Source organism: Muscardinus avellanarius (assembly GCF_963383645.1).
Source record: "Muscardinus avellanarius genome assembly, chromosome: 1".
Lineage (NCBI taxonomy): Eukaryota > Metazoa > Chordata > Mammalia > Rodentia > Gliridae > Muscardinus > Muscardinus avellanarius.
In genome coordinates, this window is record NC_137786.1 from 110748199 (window position 1) to 110765816 (window position 17618).

A 17618-nucleotide genomic window follows, 5' to 3' on the forward strand; every position below is an offset into this window, starting at 1 on the left:
GAGGCTGTCCGCGAACCGCAATCCTTCAGGTCTCAGCCTCCCGAATGCTGGGATTACAAGCACACGCCACCACGCCCGGCTCATCTGATTTTTTTTAAACAAATGTGCAAAAGCAATTTAATAGAGTGAAGATACCCTTAAAAAAAAAGAAAATTAGCAAGGTGTGGTGGCTCATGCTTTTAATCCCAGTACATGGGAGGCTGAGACAGGAGGATTACAGGTTAGTGAGGCCCTCTGCAATTTAGTGAGATCCTGTTTTAAAAATAAAGAATATAAATAGGGCTGGGGGTGTAGCTCGAGGTAGAATGCCTCTGAGTTCAATCCACAATACCACACATACACACAAAGAATTAAAAACTTAACACTGAACAAAACAAAAAAAACCCAGCCGTGCATGATGGCATATGCCTGTAATCCCAAAACCTGGGAGGATGAGACAGGAGGATCACAGGTCCAAGGATAGCTTCAGCAGTGTAAGGATACTCTCAGAAACCTAGCAAGACCTTGTTTCAAAATAAAAAAAGTAAAAATGTCTGGGGTTATATCTTGAAGGTAAAATGCTCCTGGGTTCAATCCTCAGTACCACAAATAAATAAATAACCTAATAAAAACGGGCACTTGAACTGAATACACACTTTTCAAAAGAAGAAATACAAATGGCCAATAAATATATCAAAAAAGTTCAACATCATTAGCAATCAAGAAAATACAAATCACTGCCAGGCATTGTGGTGCACACCTATAATATCAGTACCTGGAGGCTGAGACAGGAGAATTGCAGGTTTGAGAACATCCTCAGGCAGTAGTGAGACTCTCATTACTAGTGAAACCTCGTTTCAAAATAAAAGTAAAATAGTAGCATAGTAGCTCAGAGGTAGAATGCCCCTGGTTCAACCTCCAGTACCACACACACACACACACACACACACACACACACACACACACACAATATATATATATATATATATATATATATATATATATATATATATGGCTAAACTGAGAACCAGACATGATGGCTCATGCCTGTAATCCCAGTACAAACACACACACACACACACACACACACACACACACACACACACATATATATATATATATATAATTTATATGAACTAAACTGAGAGCCAGACATGTAATCTCAGTGCTTGGGAGGCTGAGACAGGAGAATAGCAGGTTAAAGAATAAAAAAATAGGGAATAGGGCTGGGGGTGTAACTGGGTAATTGAACCCAGAGGCATTCTACCTCTGAGCTACATCCCAGCCCATTTGATTTTTTAATTGTGAAACAGGATCTCTTTAAGTTGTGAAGGGCCTCAATAAACCGCTGAGGCTGGTCTCAAACCTTCAGTCCTCCTGTCCCAGCCTCCCAAGTACTGAGATTACAGGTGTGCACCACCAAGGCAAGTATGTAACATTCTTGAAATGACAAATTTATAGAAATGGAGAACACAGATTAGTAGTTTCCTGTGTTTAAGAAGGAGGTGCAGAGCAGGCATTGGTGGGGGGTACTGGGGATTGAACCCAGGAGTGTTCTACCTTTGAACTATACTCCTAGCCTTATTTAATTTTTTATTTTGAAGCAGGGTTTTACTAACTTGCTGAGGGCCTCCCTAAGTTGCTAAAGCTGGCCCGAACCCTGTGATCCTCCTGTCTCAGTCTAAGTACTGGCTTGTAGGTGAGCACCAACAAGTCTAGCTACAGCTAATATTCTATGTCTTGATTGCATCAGTGCCAACATCCTGGTTGTAATAGTGTACTTTTTTTTTTTTTTTTTTTGCAGTGCTGGGAACCTAGGAGCATTTTACCTCCAAGATATAACCCCAGCCATTTTTTTTTTTGTTTTAAAACAAGGTCTTGCTAGGTTTCTGAGAGTATCCTTACATTGCTGAAGCTATCCTTGTACCTGTGATCCTCCTGTCTCATCCTCCCAGGTTTTGGGATTACAGGCATATACCATCATGCACGGCTGGGTTTTTTGTTTTGTTTTTTAGTGTTAAGTTTTTAATTCTTTGTGTGTATGTGTGGTATTGTGGATTGAACTCAGAGGCATTCTACCTCGAGCTACACCCCCAGCCCTACTTATATTCTTTATTTTAAAACAGGCTCTCACTAAGCTGCATCCCCAGCCTCCTCCCGGACAGCCTCAGCTACTTAGGCCCTCCACAACTTAGTGAAAACCTGTTTCAAAATAAAAATTAAAAATAGGGCTGGGGAGCCGGGCGTGGTGGTGCACGCTTGTAATCCTGCGCTTGGGAGGCTGTGACAGGAGGATCGCACAGGTTTGAAGCCAGCCTCAGCTACTTAGTGAGGCTCTCAGCAACTTAGTGAGGCCCTCAGCAACCTTGTGAGACCCTGTTTACAAAGAGGAAATAAAATTGGGTTGGAGTGTAGCTCCAAGGTAGAATGCCTATGGGCTCAATCCCTAGTAAAACACACACACAATAAACACACAATTAAAATTACAGAGAAGTACAATTTTTCATCTGTCGATTTCACAAAAACTATAAAGGTTGGGAACATCTGATGAGGGCGTGGAGAAGCTAACACTATGAAACAGTGCTAGTGGATTGTAAATGGTAGGAAGGTTTTGGATGGGCAGTTTTGTGATCTCTTATATCAAAATGATATGCTGCAGAAATATTTTTGTAAAATTTAAAATAATTTTTACTGTAGCATTAGTTATAAGAACAATTACATGGTAAGTGTCTTTAAGTTGAAGGGGAAACATGAATGTATATCCACTCAAGTTCCCTCATTAGGGTTAAATGAAAACATCAAAAATAACCAAAATAAAGAGGAAAACAAAATAAAAAGGAAACCCCTCAGGTAGTCACAATGCATAAATGCTAACTCCAAAGAACTCTCAACTTACTGAAATTCGGATAAAATATAAGGACACGAGAGGCAGACCCAGACCTCCGCTGACCTCAGAGCTCTTCAAGTGTGGCTAAGCTTGTTCCAAACTCTAGTCAGGAAACCAGCCATTGCAACTGAAATTCTAGGTAGAGCCAGCCTGCCTGCCTCTGTGTGTGTGTGTGTGTGTGTGTGTGTGTGTGTGTGTGTGTGTGTGTGTGTCTGTCTGTCTGTCTGTCAGAGAGACAGAGAGGAAATACAAACCAGATGTAGGAATAGATGGAGTTTTATACAAATAAATGGTAAAAGGAGACTTTGGCTTTTTTATTTTAAAGAGTTTTTGAGAATAAATTAGTGCTTTGTGCCATTTTTTTTTTTCCTTGTGGTACTGGGGATTGAACACAAGGGCAGTCTATCTCTGAGCTACACCTCCAGCCCTATGTTATTCTTTTGTTTTGAAACAGGGTCTCACTAAATTGCTAAAGTTACCCTGAACCTGAGGTCCTCCTGTCTCACCCTCCCAAGGACTGGGATTGCAGGCATGTGGCACCATGCTATGCTACTGTTTGTGCCATTAAAAAAAAAAGTGCATCTGGTGTGGTGGCACACGCATGTAATTATTCAGTCCTTGGGAGGCTGAGACAGAAGGCTTGCAGGTTGACGACTAGTCTTAGCTATTTAGTGAGGCCCTTTGCAACTTAGTGATATCCTGTTTCAAAATAAAGAATAAAAAGTAGGGCTGAAAGTATAGTTCAGAGGTAGAATGCTCCTGGGTTCAATCTCCAGTACCGGGAAAAAAGAAAAAAGAAATAAACTGAGAGAGCCGGGCGTGGTGGTACACACTTCTAATCCCAGCATTTCAGCATTTAAGAGGCCGAGATCTGAGGATAGCAGTTTACGGACAGCCTCAGCTACATAGCGAGGCCCTTTACAACTCAGTGGGACCCTGCTTCAAAAATAAAAGGACTATGCCGAGTGTTGGTGGCGCATGCTTGTAATCCCCGCGCTTGGGAGGCTGAGACAAGAGGATCGCGCAAGTTTGAAGCCAGCCTCAGCTACTTAGTGAGGCTCTCAGCAACTTAGTGAGACCCTGTTTCCAAATAAAATATAAAATAGGTCTGGGAGTAGAGCCTGGAGGTAGAAAAGCCCCTGGTTTCCACCTCCAGTACCACAAAAGATAAATAAATAAATAAATAAATAAATAAATAAATAAATAAATAAATAAATAATAGGGCTCGGGGTGTAGCTCGGAGGTAGAATGCCCCTGGGTTCCATCTCCAGTATTGCAAATATAAATAAATAAATAAATAAATAAATATAAAAAGAATAAAAAATAGGGCTGGGGGTGTCGCTCGGAGGTAGAATGTCCCTAAGTTCTATCCCCAGTGCCGCAAAAATAAAATAAAATAAAATAAAATAAGGCTGAGAGTGTAGCTAAAGGTAGAATGCCCCTGGGTTCCATACCCAGTACGGCAAAAAAAAAAAAAAAAAAAAAAGTAAACCGAGAGCAGCATATGCTGAGTTGAGGAATGTCAGAGACCCTAGGTTTGAATCCTCTGCTCATAATTGCTTCCACGACCTCAATCAGTCCTCCTCAGCTCTATTATCTGTAAAGAAGTGACAGCCATCACCATTTGTCCAGCTACTTTAAAGATTCTTTGGGGGAGCCAATTCTGTGCCAGGTAGAAGCGGTGCCCCAATCAGGTAGTGCCGCGCCAAGGCCGCGTGGCATTTTGGGACTTGTAGTCCACCCGGCCGAACTCGCGGTCCCGTCAGGCACCGCGGCGGCGGCAAGACGACGTGGCTCGGCGGGCTGCGCCTGCGCGGGCAGGTGGGGCAACATGGCTGCAGAGCCGGGCGTGCGGGTCTTCCGGAGCCTACCCAGGACCGGCCTGGGCAGGATGATGAGGACCCTTCTGCTGCTGTTGTGGTTTGCAGCTCGCGGGAACACGCTTTACTTCCACATCGGGGAGACAGAGAAGAAGTGCTTTATCGAGGAGATTCCAGATGAGACCATGGTTATAGGTGCGGCGGTGAAGGGGAGATTTGGGACGTGACGGGGTTGGGGGGTGTGAAACCCTCGGCTCTCTGGAGCGGGGAAGAGCTGGCCTTGCCGTGTCAGGTTGGCAGCAGATCCAGCGCCACCTCGATCTCCTGTAACTTGGGCTCGCTCCGCTTTTCTTCAGGAAATTACCGGACGCAGCTGTATGACAAGCAGCGCGAGGAGTATCAGCCAGCCACCCCCGGGCTTGGCATGTTCGTGGAGGTGAAGGACCCAGAAGACAAGGTGAGCCGCCTCCTTACCCCGACCAAGCTCTCCACCAGGCAGGCTCTGGTACTTTCCCTCTTAGTTTCTGCCTCTGCTGAAATAAGAAAGCCGGCTGGTGCTATTTGAAGATCCCAGATTTTCACTGCAGGCCAAACTTGGACTGCTGGGATGTTAGCTGGTCCCCTTAAGCTCCTACTGACTACTGAGTCCGCCAAGTCAGTTATCTTCCATGAGCCATTTCTCAATGAAATGGAAGTCTAATTATTGTATAGGTGTAATGGGTAGGTTAATTGTGATGAAATTAAAAAGTCTTGTCAACTCTAAAGCTCTACTATCTAGCCACAGAACAAAACACCTTTCAAGAAGAAAAAGCAGCTTATAATTTTGACAAATAAGTGAAAAGCAAAACCCTTTAGTTGTCACTTTTTGTCACCATTATTTATTTATTTATTTATTTATTTATTTATTTTTTGGTGGTACTGGGGTTCCTGAAAAACCCTTCTACCTCCGTGCTACACTCCCACACCTATTATTTATCTTTTTATTTGGAAACAGGATCTCTTAAGGCACCTCGGCTGGCTTTGAACCAGCAGGATCCTCCAGTCTCCGCCTCCCAAGCGTGGGGATTACAAGCATGCGCCACCACGCCCGGCTGTCATCATTTATTTATTTATTTATTTATTTATTTGGTGGTACTGGGATTTCTGGAAGCCCTTCTACTTCCGGGCTACACTCCCAGACCTATTTTTTATATTTTTATTTGGAAACAGGGTTTCTTAAGCCAGTGAGGCTGGCTTCGAACATGCGCGATCCTCCTGTCTCCGCCTCCCAAGTGCGGGGATTACAAGCGTGCCCCACCACGCCCGGTTCAATTTCAAATCTTTCAGTGTAATTCTTTTAAAAATAAATGATGACGACCGGGTGTGGGTGGCACATGCTTGTAATCCCAGCATTCAGGAGGCTGAGGCCGGAGGATCATGGTTTGCGACAACCTCAACTACTTAGTGAGGCCATCTGCAACTTAGTGAGACCCTGTTTCAAAATAAAGAATAAGAAATAGGGCAGGTGGTGTAGCTCGGAGGTCGAATGCCCCTGGGTTCCATCCCCAGACCTGGAAAAAAAAAAAAAAAAAAAAGATTTGAAATTGTATGAGCCATGAATACAGGAAAGTCCTTCCTGAGAGTAGTTGCTTGCCAGCCTGATGTCATATTCTTCAACCCTGTCACAAATAGGTTTCAGCAAGCATTTGGCAACCATTGCTGAGCAGTTTGGTCTCTTTGAATGTTGTGAGATGCCTAAGGCTCTGGTAGTTAGCTTTTGTGATACTTAAGGCCATAAGCACAATTTCTCTCCAGCTTATCCCTTTCATGACATGACTGAAGCCCCTCTCTTTTCTCCAGGTCATCTTGGCCCGGCAGTATGGCTCTGAGGGCAGGTTTACTTTCACCTCCCACACTCCTGGTGAGCACCAGATCTGTCTTCACTCCAATTCCACCAAGTTCTCACTCTTTGCTGGAGGCATGCTGGTAAGTGGATCCATGTCAAACTCAAAGCTTTCAGCCTTTATTCCATGGTCAAGACTGGGGATTGTTGGTACTGTGGGTGAGAAATAAGTGTGCTGCATTTTGTGTCTTCTAAGAACACTGGATTTCTGATGGACATTCAGGGCATGGTGGTTGAGCTCTTTGTACAGTCATCTCTCAATTCCAGAACTCTTTAGGTTCCAAAACTTATGGATGCTCAAGTTCCTTAGATATAATGGTGCAATATTTTCATAAAACTTACACCTGTCCTACCATATTCTTTAAGTCTTCTCTAGCTTACAATCCCTAATGCAATGTGAATACTATGTAAATACTTGTTATACTGTATTGTTTAAAGAATAATGACCAAAGAGTCTGTAGCTGAGTGTGGTGATGCAGGCCTATAATCCAAGTACTTGGAAGGATGAGACAGGATAGAGGCCAGCCTCAGCAACTTAGTAAGACTTTGTTTAAAACAATAAATAAATAAAACTGGTCATGGTGGCATACACTTGTAATCCCAGTACTTGAAAGGCTGAGACAGGAGGATTGCAGGTTCACGACCAGCCTCAGCAACTTTGTGAGGCCCTCCACAATTCAGTAAAACCGTGTTTCAAAATTAAAAATAAAGCCAGGTGTGGTGTTGCACACTTGTAATTCCCAGCATTCGGGAGGCTGAGACAGGAGGATCACAGTTCACCGACAGCCTCAGCTACTTAGTGAGACTTTCCACAACTCAGTGAGACCCTGTTTCAAAATAAGGAATAAAAAATAGGGCTGAGGTCATAGCATGAAGGTAGAATGCCCCTGAGTTCCATCTCCAGTACTGGAGGAAAAAAAAAAAAAAATAGAACTGGAGATATAGCTCAGAGGCAGAATGCCCCTGGGTTTTATTCCTAGTACCACAAGAAATAAAAAGGGTTGAGGGTATAGATCAGAGCTAGAATGCCCCTGGGTTCAATCCTGATACCAAAAAAGAAACAAACAAACAAAAATAATAATAAGTCTGTATGTACTGAGTACAGACACAGTTCTTTCTTTCTATTTCCCCTTTAAAAAATATTTTTGAGCTGGGCATGGTGGCGTACACTTGTAATCCCAGCATTCGGGAGGCTGAGACAGGAGGATCACAGTTAACGGACAGCCTCAGGTACTTAGGCCCTTTGCAACTCAGTGAGACCCTGTTTCAAAATAAAGAATAAAAAATAGGGCTGGGGGCATAGCTTGGAGGCAGAATGCCCCTGGGTTCCATCCCCAGTACCCCCCCAAAAAAACCAGGCGTGGTTGTGCATGCTTGTAATTCCAGCATAGACAGCCTCAGCTACTTAGTGAGGCCCTCTGCAACTTGGTGAGACCCTGTTTGAAAATAAAGAATAAAAAATAGGGCTGGGGGTGTAGCTCGGAGGTCGAATGCCCCTGGGTTCCATCCATAGACCCTCAAAAAAAAATTTTTTTTTTTGAAGGCCTGGTATGGTGGCACATACTTGTAATCCCAGTGCTCTGGAAGCTGAAATAGACCATAAGTTTGAAGCCAGCCTCAGCTACTTAGTGAGGCTTTTCATAACTTAGTGAGACTCTGTTTCCAAAAAAAAAGATATAATATGTCTGGGTGTGTAATTTGGAGGTAGAAGGGCCCTGGGTTCCATCCCCAGAGCTGTAGTGAGTTGACTTTGCAGATGCAGAAAACCCACAGATACAGAGAGCAGACTGATATATGTCTCTCTCAGAGCATCAGGTCGGGCTTGTGTGCCCAGAGCCCCAAAGGGCTGGACAGTGAGTCTAGCCTCAGCCTATAGACTAAGTGAACAAATGAAGGAAAGTGGGGATCGGTGGCCAGTCTCTGGCAGGAGAATACATTGAGCAGTGCTGCCTGATTTCTTTTCCTTGCCTGTCCCCAGAGAGTTCATCTCGACATTCAGGTGGGCGAACACGCCAACGACTATGCAGAAATCGCTGCCAAAGACAAGCTGAGTGAGTTACAGCTACGAGTACGACAGCTGGTGGAGCAAGTGGAGCAGATCCAGAAAGAACAGAATTACCAGCGCGTGAGTGCTCGGACCGAGTGGTGGGCTTCCCCCTGGGATCTGCCTGAACTGGCATGGCAGGTTCTTTCCAACACCCCAAGGGACTTACCTATGCAGAAATGCAGTTCTGCATAGGTTAGAAAAGGTGAGAAGCAGCCGGGCGTGGCGGCGCACGCTTGTAATCCCAGTACCTGGGAGGCTGAGACAGGAGGATCGCACAGGTTCGAAGCCAGCTGAGTGTCCTGGCTTAGGAGACCCTGTTTCCAAAATAAAATTTAAAAAAAATGTAAAAATAGGTCTGGGAGTGTAGCCCGAAGGTAGAAGGGCTCCCAGGAACCCCAGTACCACCAAAAAAAAAAAAAAAAAAAGAAAAGGTGAGAAGCAAGCTGGGCGTGGCGGCGCACGCTTGTAATCCCAGTACCTGGGAGGCTGAGACAGGAGGATCGCAGATTTGAAGCCAGCCTTGGGTACGTAGTGAGGGCCTCCACAACTTAGTAAGACCCTGTTTCAAAATGAAAAATTAAGCTGGGCGTGGTGGCACATGCTTGTTATCCCAGTACTTGGGAAGTTGAGACAGGAGGATCACAGGTTCCAGGTCAACCTCAGCAACTTGTGAGACCCTCTGCGACTTAGTGACACACTGTTTCAAAATAAAGAATAAGACATAGGACTGGGGGTGTAGTTCGGATAGAATGCCCCTGGATTCAATCCTCAGTACTGCAAAAAAAAAAAAAAAAAAAAAAAAATTAAAAAGTAGCTTGGAGGTAGAATGCCCCTGGATTAAGCCCCCAGCACTGCAAAAAAAAAAAAAAAAAAAAAAAAGATGAGAGGCAGGCCGTAATACTAGTTCTTAGGAGGCTGAGACAGGAGGATTTCAGGTTTGCTGCCAACCTCAGCCACTTAGTGAGGCCCTTCCCAACTTAGGCCCTGTTTCAAAGTAAAATATGAAATAGGGCTGGGGTGTGGCTAAGAGGTAGAATGCCCCTGGTACCCTCTCCCCCCCACGGAGCAGGCACTTCTAAGTCATCTTCTGATTGCACAGACTCCAGAGGCTGTCACTGCACTTAGTCACAGTTGCGCACAGAATGACGGGATGGGGATTGATCTCAACACCCTGGGTGCGATTTTACTGGTTCCAGGTGCTCCTGGGAACAAGGGCCTCAAACTCATTTGTGACCAGGAACCACCAGGTGCTTGAGTGAATCTGTGACCATAACGAGTGGTAGAGCAGTGACCCATCCCAGTGTCAGCTGGGAGCTCCTCACAGAAATGCCAGGCCTGGGTTTTTATATCTTCCTTTTTTTTTTTTTAAGAGGAGTTAGAGGTCCAGGTTTTTATGTAAAATTTTTCTGAGTTTTGAACGCTGGCAAACATTTATGAGAGAGCGAGCCAAACAAAATACTTGTAAAGGTCAGAATCAGCCCCCAGGTCACCAATTTTCAACCCAGACCCAGGATCTTCAAGGAGCAATTTGAGGACACAGACAGAGGGTGCCCAGGCTGGAGAAGACAGGGCCTCCTGACACTGGTTCCTCCAGCAGGAGGACCGATTCTCACCATAGAGATCAAGTTCCCTCTTGAACATCCACAGCAGCTTGTCCCATGGGTTGATACCGCCGAGTCCTTCCCTCTACATGGTGGAGGAGGACCGGGTGAGGGTTATACGTGAGAGATGAGAGAAGTATTTTGGTTGCCTGAAGTCATCTGGCTGTTGACGGTGAAGACAGTTCCCATGTAGAGTGGCTTTTTGCAGGCACTGCTTGGAGCCTGGGCATGAGCCTGGCTGAGGGGCATCCTTGCAGGCTGAAAACCCAGCAGCCCCAGCCACTTCAGACTTGTCTTCTCTTCTTCCGCACAGTGGCGAGAGGAGCGCTTCCGGCAGACCAGTGAGAGCACCAACCAGCGGGTGCTGTGGTGGTCCATTCTGCAGACTCTCATCCTCGTGGCCATCGGTGTCTGGCAGATGCGGCACCTCAAGAGCTTCTTTGAAGCCAAGAAACTGGTGTAGCCATCTCAGGCCTCACGGGCCATCTTTCTGCCCAGGCTGGAGAAGAAAGGACCTCCTGACACTGGTTCCTCTAGGAGGAGGACCAATTCTCACCATAGATGTCTGGATGGGAGAGGGGTTGTAAGCACCCCTAGGTATAAGCTGAGGGAAACAGCTTGTCTGGCTAATACTGAGCAGGTGGTGGGGCAAGTACCTGCCCCCTCCCCCTGGCCTCTGGACCTTTTGCAGTAGTCACCCGGGGGCAGGTCAAGCCACTGGGAACCCCACTGGCACCTTAGAATCACAGTGTTACTGATCAGGGATGGGAGGCTGCTGTCTGGGGTGGATGGGGGAGGGTAGTGGGTGGGCAGGTGAGCCAATCTTCCTTCTGTCTTCCTCTGCTATTTTGGGATTTTGAGCATGGTGGGCTGTGGCTGAGTCCTTGCCACCCCAGGAACCTTGCCATTCTCCTTGGCCTAGATCCAGCCTACTGATCTAGGGAGTGTGTCAACTGAGGTGCGATGGAGAGGGTTACAATGCAGGAGGGTGGCCCTGAGGTTGGCCCTGGCTTCTTCACATGGTTGTCCTCTCTGGGGCTTGAGGAACTGGTGTCAGGCCAAGCAAAGGCCTTGGTGCTGGTTTGGGACTGGGCCTGCAGATTCTTAGTTACTGATTTCCTTTTTAGTGTGTCTAGGTTTGTTACATCAATTTCCCAATAAAAACCAAATGACTTCTTGCCCAGTGTAAAATTAATGTCTGGGTATGACACTCCAAGGTGCTTCAGGGAATGCCATTTCTTCCAGTGGGCAAAGCATTTGAAATCCCAAGGTGGACCTTGACCTGTAAATGTCATTCTTCCTCTACTTGCCTCCCTGTGACGGGTCATTGGGTTTGTGCAAAGCCTCCCAGTAAGTACATTGTGGGGTTTGGGCCCAAATCCAGCTCATTTCCTGTGTGCCACCTGCCGTATGAAAGGCCTTCCCTTTCCAGAGTAGGTGGACAGAATTGTCATGGGCACTGCAAGAAAGCCGGTAAGGGAAGGTACGTCTAGCAAGGGGATGGTAAAGGTGTGGAAAGGAGAGTCCCTGAGCTGCTGGGGATGAGGCTATTGCAGGCCAAGCAACAGCAAGTGATTTCTGCAGTGATCACAGAAGAGGATGGCAGGGCACAGAAGAGGATGGGTAGGAGGGGCAGGCGCTGGTGTGGAGACAGAGGGCACTATCCACTGGATAGGAAGGTCGATCAGAATTGGAGGAGTCTTGAGACCCAAGTAGATTTGAATATTACCCACTTGTTAACTGAGGATAAGTTTGATGAAGGTGATTCAACAGTGTCTGAGAAAGAACAGGAGACAGATTTGGGGGCTACTTGACTTGCTGGGAGGATGTAATCTCAGTTTATGTTGCCACTTAGACCAGCCGGCGGACTGACCTACCTACATTGCTTGCTTGCTTTTTTTCTACTAGGGATGGAACCCAGGGGCATTTTACCTCGGAGCTACACCCCAGCCCTATTATTTATTTATTTATTTATTTATTTATTTATTTATCTTTTGTGGTACTGGGGGTGGAACCCAGGGGCTTTTCTACCTCCAGGCTCTACTCCCAGACCTGTTTTATATTATTATTATTATTATTATTATTTTTTTTTTTGCAGGTCTGGGGATGGAACCCAGGGGCATTCGACCTCTGAGCTACACCCCCTGCCCTAGTTTTTATTCTTTGCTTTGAAACTGGGTCTCACTGAGTTGCAGAGGGCCTCACTGAGTAGCTGAGGCTGTCCGCAAACCGCGATCCTCCAGGTTTCAGCCTCCCGAATGCTGGGATTACAAGCGTGCGCCACCACGCCCGGCGACGACTATTATTATTGTTGTTGTTGTTGTTGTTGTTGTTGTTATTTATTTTTGGTGGTACTGGGGTTCCTGGAAGCCCTTCTACCTCCGGGCTACACTCCCAGACCTATTTTTACATTTTTATTTGGAAACAGGGTCTCCTAAGCCAGCGCGCGCGGCTGGCTTCAAACCTGCGCGATCCTCCTGTCTCCGCCTCCCAAGCGCGAGGATTACAAGCGTGCGCCACCACGCCCGGCTTCTATTTTTTATTCTTTATTTGAAACAGTCTCACTGAGTTGCAAATGGACTAAGTAGCTGTCCACAAACCGCTCTTCTCCCATCTCAGCCTCGCTGAGATTACAAGCATGCGCACCACACCCAGTTTTTATTCTTGATTGCCATTTTAGCTAAAGTGAGATAAGATTGGTGTGTGTGTGTGTGTGTGTGTGTGTGTGGTGTATTACAGGGGACTGACCCAGGGGCATTTTACCTCAAAGCTACACACCAAGCCCTATTTTTCCCCTCTCCCTGTGGTACTAAGGATGGAACTCGGGGGCTTTTCTACCTCCGGGCTATACTCCCAGACCTGTTTTATATTTTATTTGGAAACAGGGTCTCACTAAGTTGCTGAGAGCCTCACTAAGTAGCTGAGGTTGGCTTTGAACCTGTGCAATCCTCCTGTCTCAGCCTCCCAAGCTCTGGGATTACAAGCGTGTGCCACCACGCCTAGTTTTTTTTTTTTTTTTTTTTTTTTGTTTTTTTTCAGTACTGGGGATGGAACCCAGGAGCATTCTACCTCAGAGCTATATACCCAACCCTATTTTTTATTCTTTATTTTGAAATAGGGTCTCACCGAGTTGCAAACAGCCTCACCTAAGTAGCTGAGGCTGGCCTCAAACCTGCAATCCTCCTGTCTTAGCCACCCAAGTACTGGGATTACAATTATGCGCCACCATGCCTGGCTACACCAAGCCCTATTTTATTTTTTATTTTGAAAATATTTTTGAGGCCCTAAGTGGCTGAGCCTGGCCTTAAACCTGTGATCCTCCTGTATCAGCCTCCCAAGTATTGAAATTACAAGTGTGCACTTCACATGCAGCTTCAGTGTTTTTTAATTGTTTTGTGTGTGATGTTAGGGGTTGAATCCAGGGGCATTCTACCTCCAAGCTACACCTCCAGACCTTTTTTATATTTTATATATTTTATATGAAGCAGGGCCTCACGAGGTTGCTGAGAGTCTCACTACTTACTGCGGTTGTCCTCAAACCAGCAATTCTCCTGTCTCTACCTCCCAAGTACTGGGATTACAGGCATGTGCCACCACTCCCAGCTCTTCAATGTGGTTTTGTGTGTGTGCTACCAAAGATTGAACTCAGGGGCATTCTACCTCCAAACTGCATCCCCAGCCCCATTTTTTTTATTCTTTATTTTTAAAGAGTCTCATTAACTTGCTCCTCACAAAGTAGCTGAGACTGGCCATAAACCTGCAATCCTCCTGTCTCAGCCTATAGAGTTCTGAAATTACAAACGTGCACCATCATGCCCAGCTTTTAGTGTGCTTTTTACATTTCCCTTATTGCTAAAGATGTTGACTATCTTTTCATATAACTGTTGGCTATTTGTATTTCTTTCATGTTGTGTGTACGTGCACACATGTGTGCGTGATACTGAGGATTAAACTCGGGCATTCATTCTACCTCCCAGCTACACACGCAGCTGTTTCTTTTGTGTGTGTGTGTGTGTGTGTGTGTGTGTGTGTGTGTGTGTGGTATTGGGGATGAACCCAGAAGCCTTCTACCTCCAGGCTACACCTCCAGACCTTTTTTATATTTTATTTGAAAACAGGGTCTCACTAAGTTGCTAAGAACTTCACTAAGTATCTGAGGTTGGCTTTGAGTGGCTTTGAACCTGCCTGATCCTCCTGTCTCAGCCTCCCAAGTACTGGTATTACAAATATGCACCACTACACCTGTTTTTTGTTGTTGTTGTTTGTTTGTTTGTTTGTTTGGTGGTACTGGGGTTCCTGGAAGCCCTTCTACCTCTGGGCTACACTCCCAGACCTATTTTATATTTGTATTTGGAAACAGGGTCTCCTAAGCCAGCACGTGCACGGCTGGCTTCAAATCTGCGCGATCCTCCTGTCTCCGCCTCCCGAGCGCTGGGATTACAAGCGTGCGCCACCACGCCCGGCTCTTGTTTTTGTTTTTAAACAGATACTTGCTAGGTTGCTGAGGCTGTCCTGAAACCTACAAGCCTCCTATCTCAGCCGCCCAAGTACTGGTATGACAGGTGTCCACCACAGCATCCAGCTGGCTATTTCTATTAGAAATGTCTGTTCAGTTCATTGGTTGGATTCTTTGATTTTTTTAACATTGAATTCTTTGAGTTAAAAAGTATTTATTTATTTATTTATTTATTTATTTATTTATTTATTTAGTGGGTCTGGGGGTGGAAACCAGGGGCATTCGACCTCCAAACTACACCCCCTGCCCTATTTGTTATTCTTTATTTTGAAACCAGGTCTCACTGAGTTGCAGAGGGCCTCACTAAGTAGCTGAGGCTGTCCGCGAACCACAATCCTCCGGTCTCAGCCTCCCGAATGCTGGGATTACAAGCGTGGAGTTAGAAAAGTTTTAAAAGAACAACTTCAGAATTATGGAAGATTTATGAACATAGTTTTCCTAATGGTCAACATCATGCATTAGTATGGTATGTTTGCTAGAATTACTGAACCAGTATTGATACGTTATTGTAACTGCATGCAGATTTCCTTAGCTTTCACCTCTTGTCCCTTTTGTATTCCAGGATTTCATCCATGCTTCAACATCACATTCAGTCACTGTGATTAGACTCCTCTTGGCTGTGACAGTTTCTCAGACTGTTTTTTTGTCAATTCTTTGACAATTTTGAGAAGTACAGGTTGTGTGTTTTGTAGAATTTCCCTTAACAGGGATTTAATGCTGTTATCATGATTAGATGGTGCTATTTTTTTGTTGTCTTTTTCCTTTTTTTTCCCCCCTGTAGTGGGGATTAAACCCAGACAAGCACTGTACCTGTGTACCTGTAATCTATACCCCAGCCTTTTTTGTGTGTGTGTCTGGGTTTTGGGGATGGAATCCAGGGGCATTTGACCTCCGAGCTACACCCTCTGCCCTATTTTTTATTCTTTATTTTTGAAACAGGGTGTCACTAAGTTGCAGAGGGCCTCACTAAGTGGCTGAGGCTGTCTGTGAACCGCGATCGTCCGGTCTCAGCCTCCTGAATGCTGGGATTACAAGCATGCGCCACATGCCCGGCTTTACCCCAGTCCTTTTTTTTTTTTTTAATTTTTTTTTTTTTAAGGGGAGTAAAGGTTTATTGGAAGCAGCAGGGAATAGGAAAAAGTGGCTGAACACCCCGAAGGGGCTGTCGGAACTCTGAAGTCCAGCAGCTGCCTTCAGGACAATACTTGAGGGTAGCCCAAGCCAAATGCCTTCAGTTGCAAGCTGCTTTCTCCCAAAGTCCATGCAGGTCACTACCCGGGTGTAGCCCGAGCCAAGTGCCGTCAGTTGCAAACTGCTTTCTCCCAGAGTCTACGCGATCTGCCAGAATGGAAGTGCAGGTCACCTCTAGGGGCCCTGGTCGGCCTTGATGTCCAGCAGAGGCCTTTAGGTCACTACCTGAGTGTAGCCTGGGCCACATGCCTTCAGTTGCACTCCGCCTTCTCTCAAAGCTAATGCAACCTGCAAGAGAGAGAGAAAAGCTCCCCAAAGGGGAGGGGTGCCCCGAGAGGGTAAAACAGTCTTGGTGACTGTGGTAGGGGGTTATATATGTCTGCATATCCTCTGTTGGTTGTGGTTGGAGTTTGGGATTCTGGGGATTCTGGGAAGCAGCTCAGAATTTGCATAGGGTATTTGCATGTCCTTTGAAGAGTCTCCTTTCAGCAGGAGTGTCAAACTTGCTCCAGTGATGTCTCCTGGGTTTGTTGATTAGTAAACAGATGTTTTTGTGAAGCTTTGGTCCTTCTTATCTCTGAACCTTGGAAGAGCTGCTATTCCTCGGCCCTCAAGAAATTAAGTTTTTTTCTACGGAGGCCTCTTCCCTATCTGCCTATTTCCTTTCTATCTCCTCAGTCCCCCCTTCCGAATAGGGAACCCTAACTGCTGTTAGGGAAATAGGGCAACGACCATTCTTAGTGACTTCCTGCTGTAAGGGGGCGTCGTGGGGCAGTGGCAGTTAGGACCCCATTGGAGGTGGGCAACCTAGGCGGCCATGGTAGACTGTACCCCAGCCCTTTTTTAAAACTTTATTTTGAGGCAAGTTCTCTCTAAGTTGCCCAAGCTGTGATCCTCCTGCCCCAGCCTTTGAGTTGCTGGGCTAACAGGCATGCACCACCATGCCCAGTGTTTTTGAAAGGAGAACCACAGGGGTAAAGTGCCATTCTTATTTCATCATATCAAAAGTATACTAAATATCAACATGCCATACTGGATGCCACAGTTTAAAATTAATTCAGATTTTTATGCAAAATTTAATTTCTTGAGATTGTGAGATCTGATGCTTTTGGGACTTCATCCTAATGTAGCAACAACTAGCAGGGTGGAATGGTAGCTGTCCCTTAGGAGGGCTTTGGCTCTCCAAGTCACATGGTTCCACATCTCTGCTTCCATCACTGGCCTTACGTGACTGCAGGTCAGCCTTGCATTCACCATCAGTCAGCCAAGGCTCTGATGTAGTGTTGTGCCTTACGACAGGGATGGGGTGGGTGTGTATGTTTTGGAGGGAGGGGTTGCTGGGAATTATTAATTTCTCACCCACAGTGAAGTCTTCTATGAAGCAGAGTGCTTCAGACCATATATGAGTGTGTGTGTGTGTGGGGAAAGATTGTGCAACCAGACTACTTGATTTAGCTCCCTGTACCTTCAGTTTTAAAGTGGGGATAGCCAGGTGTGGTGGCGCATGCTTGTAGTCCCAGCATTCGGGAGGCTGAGACAGGAGGATCATGGTTCATGAACAACCTCAGCTACTTAAGGCCCTTTGCAACTCAGTGAGACCCTGCTTCAAAATAAAGAATAAAAAATAGGGCTGGATGTGTAACTCAGATGTAGAATGACCCTGGGTTCCATCCCCAGTAACACACACACACACAC

The 17618-nt window shown here is 45.8% G+C and overlaps 1 protein-coding gene across 1 annotated transcript; it reads left to right on the plus strand.

The window, feature by feature from the left end:
- Positions 1–4697: 4697 nt before the first annotated feature.
- Positions 4698–10679, plus strand: TMED9 (transmembrane p24 trafficking protein 9; the record flags this gene model as incomplete). Its single annotated transcript, XM_080691064.1, has 5 exons — positions 4698–4881; positions 5043–5143; positions 6526–6651; positions 8547–8693; positions 10530–10679. 5 exons carry the CDS (start codon positions 4698–4700, stop codon positions 10677–10679), a joined length of 708 nt encoding a protein of 235 aa, XP_080547190.1.
- Positions 10680–17618: the final 6939 nt, after the last annotated feature.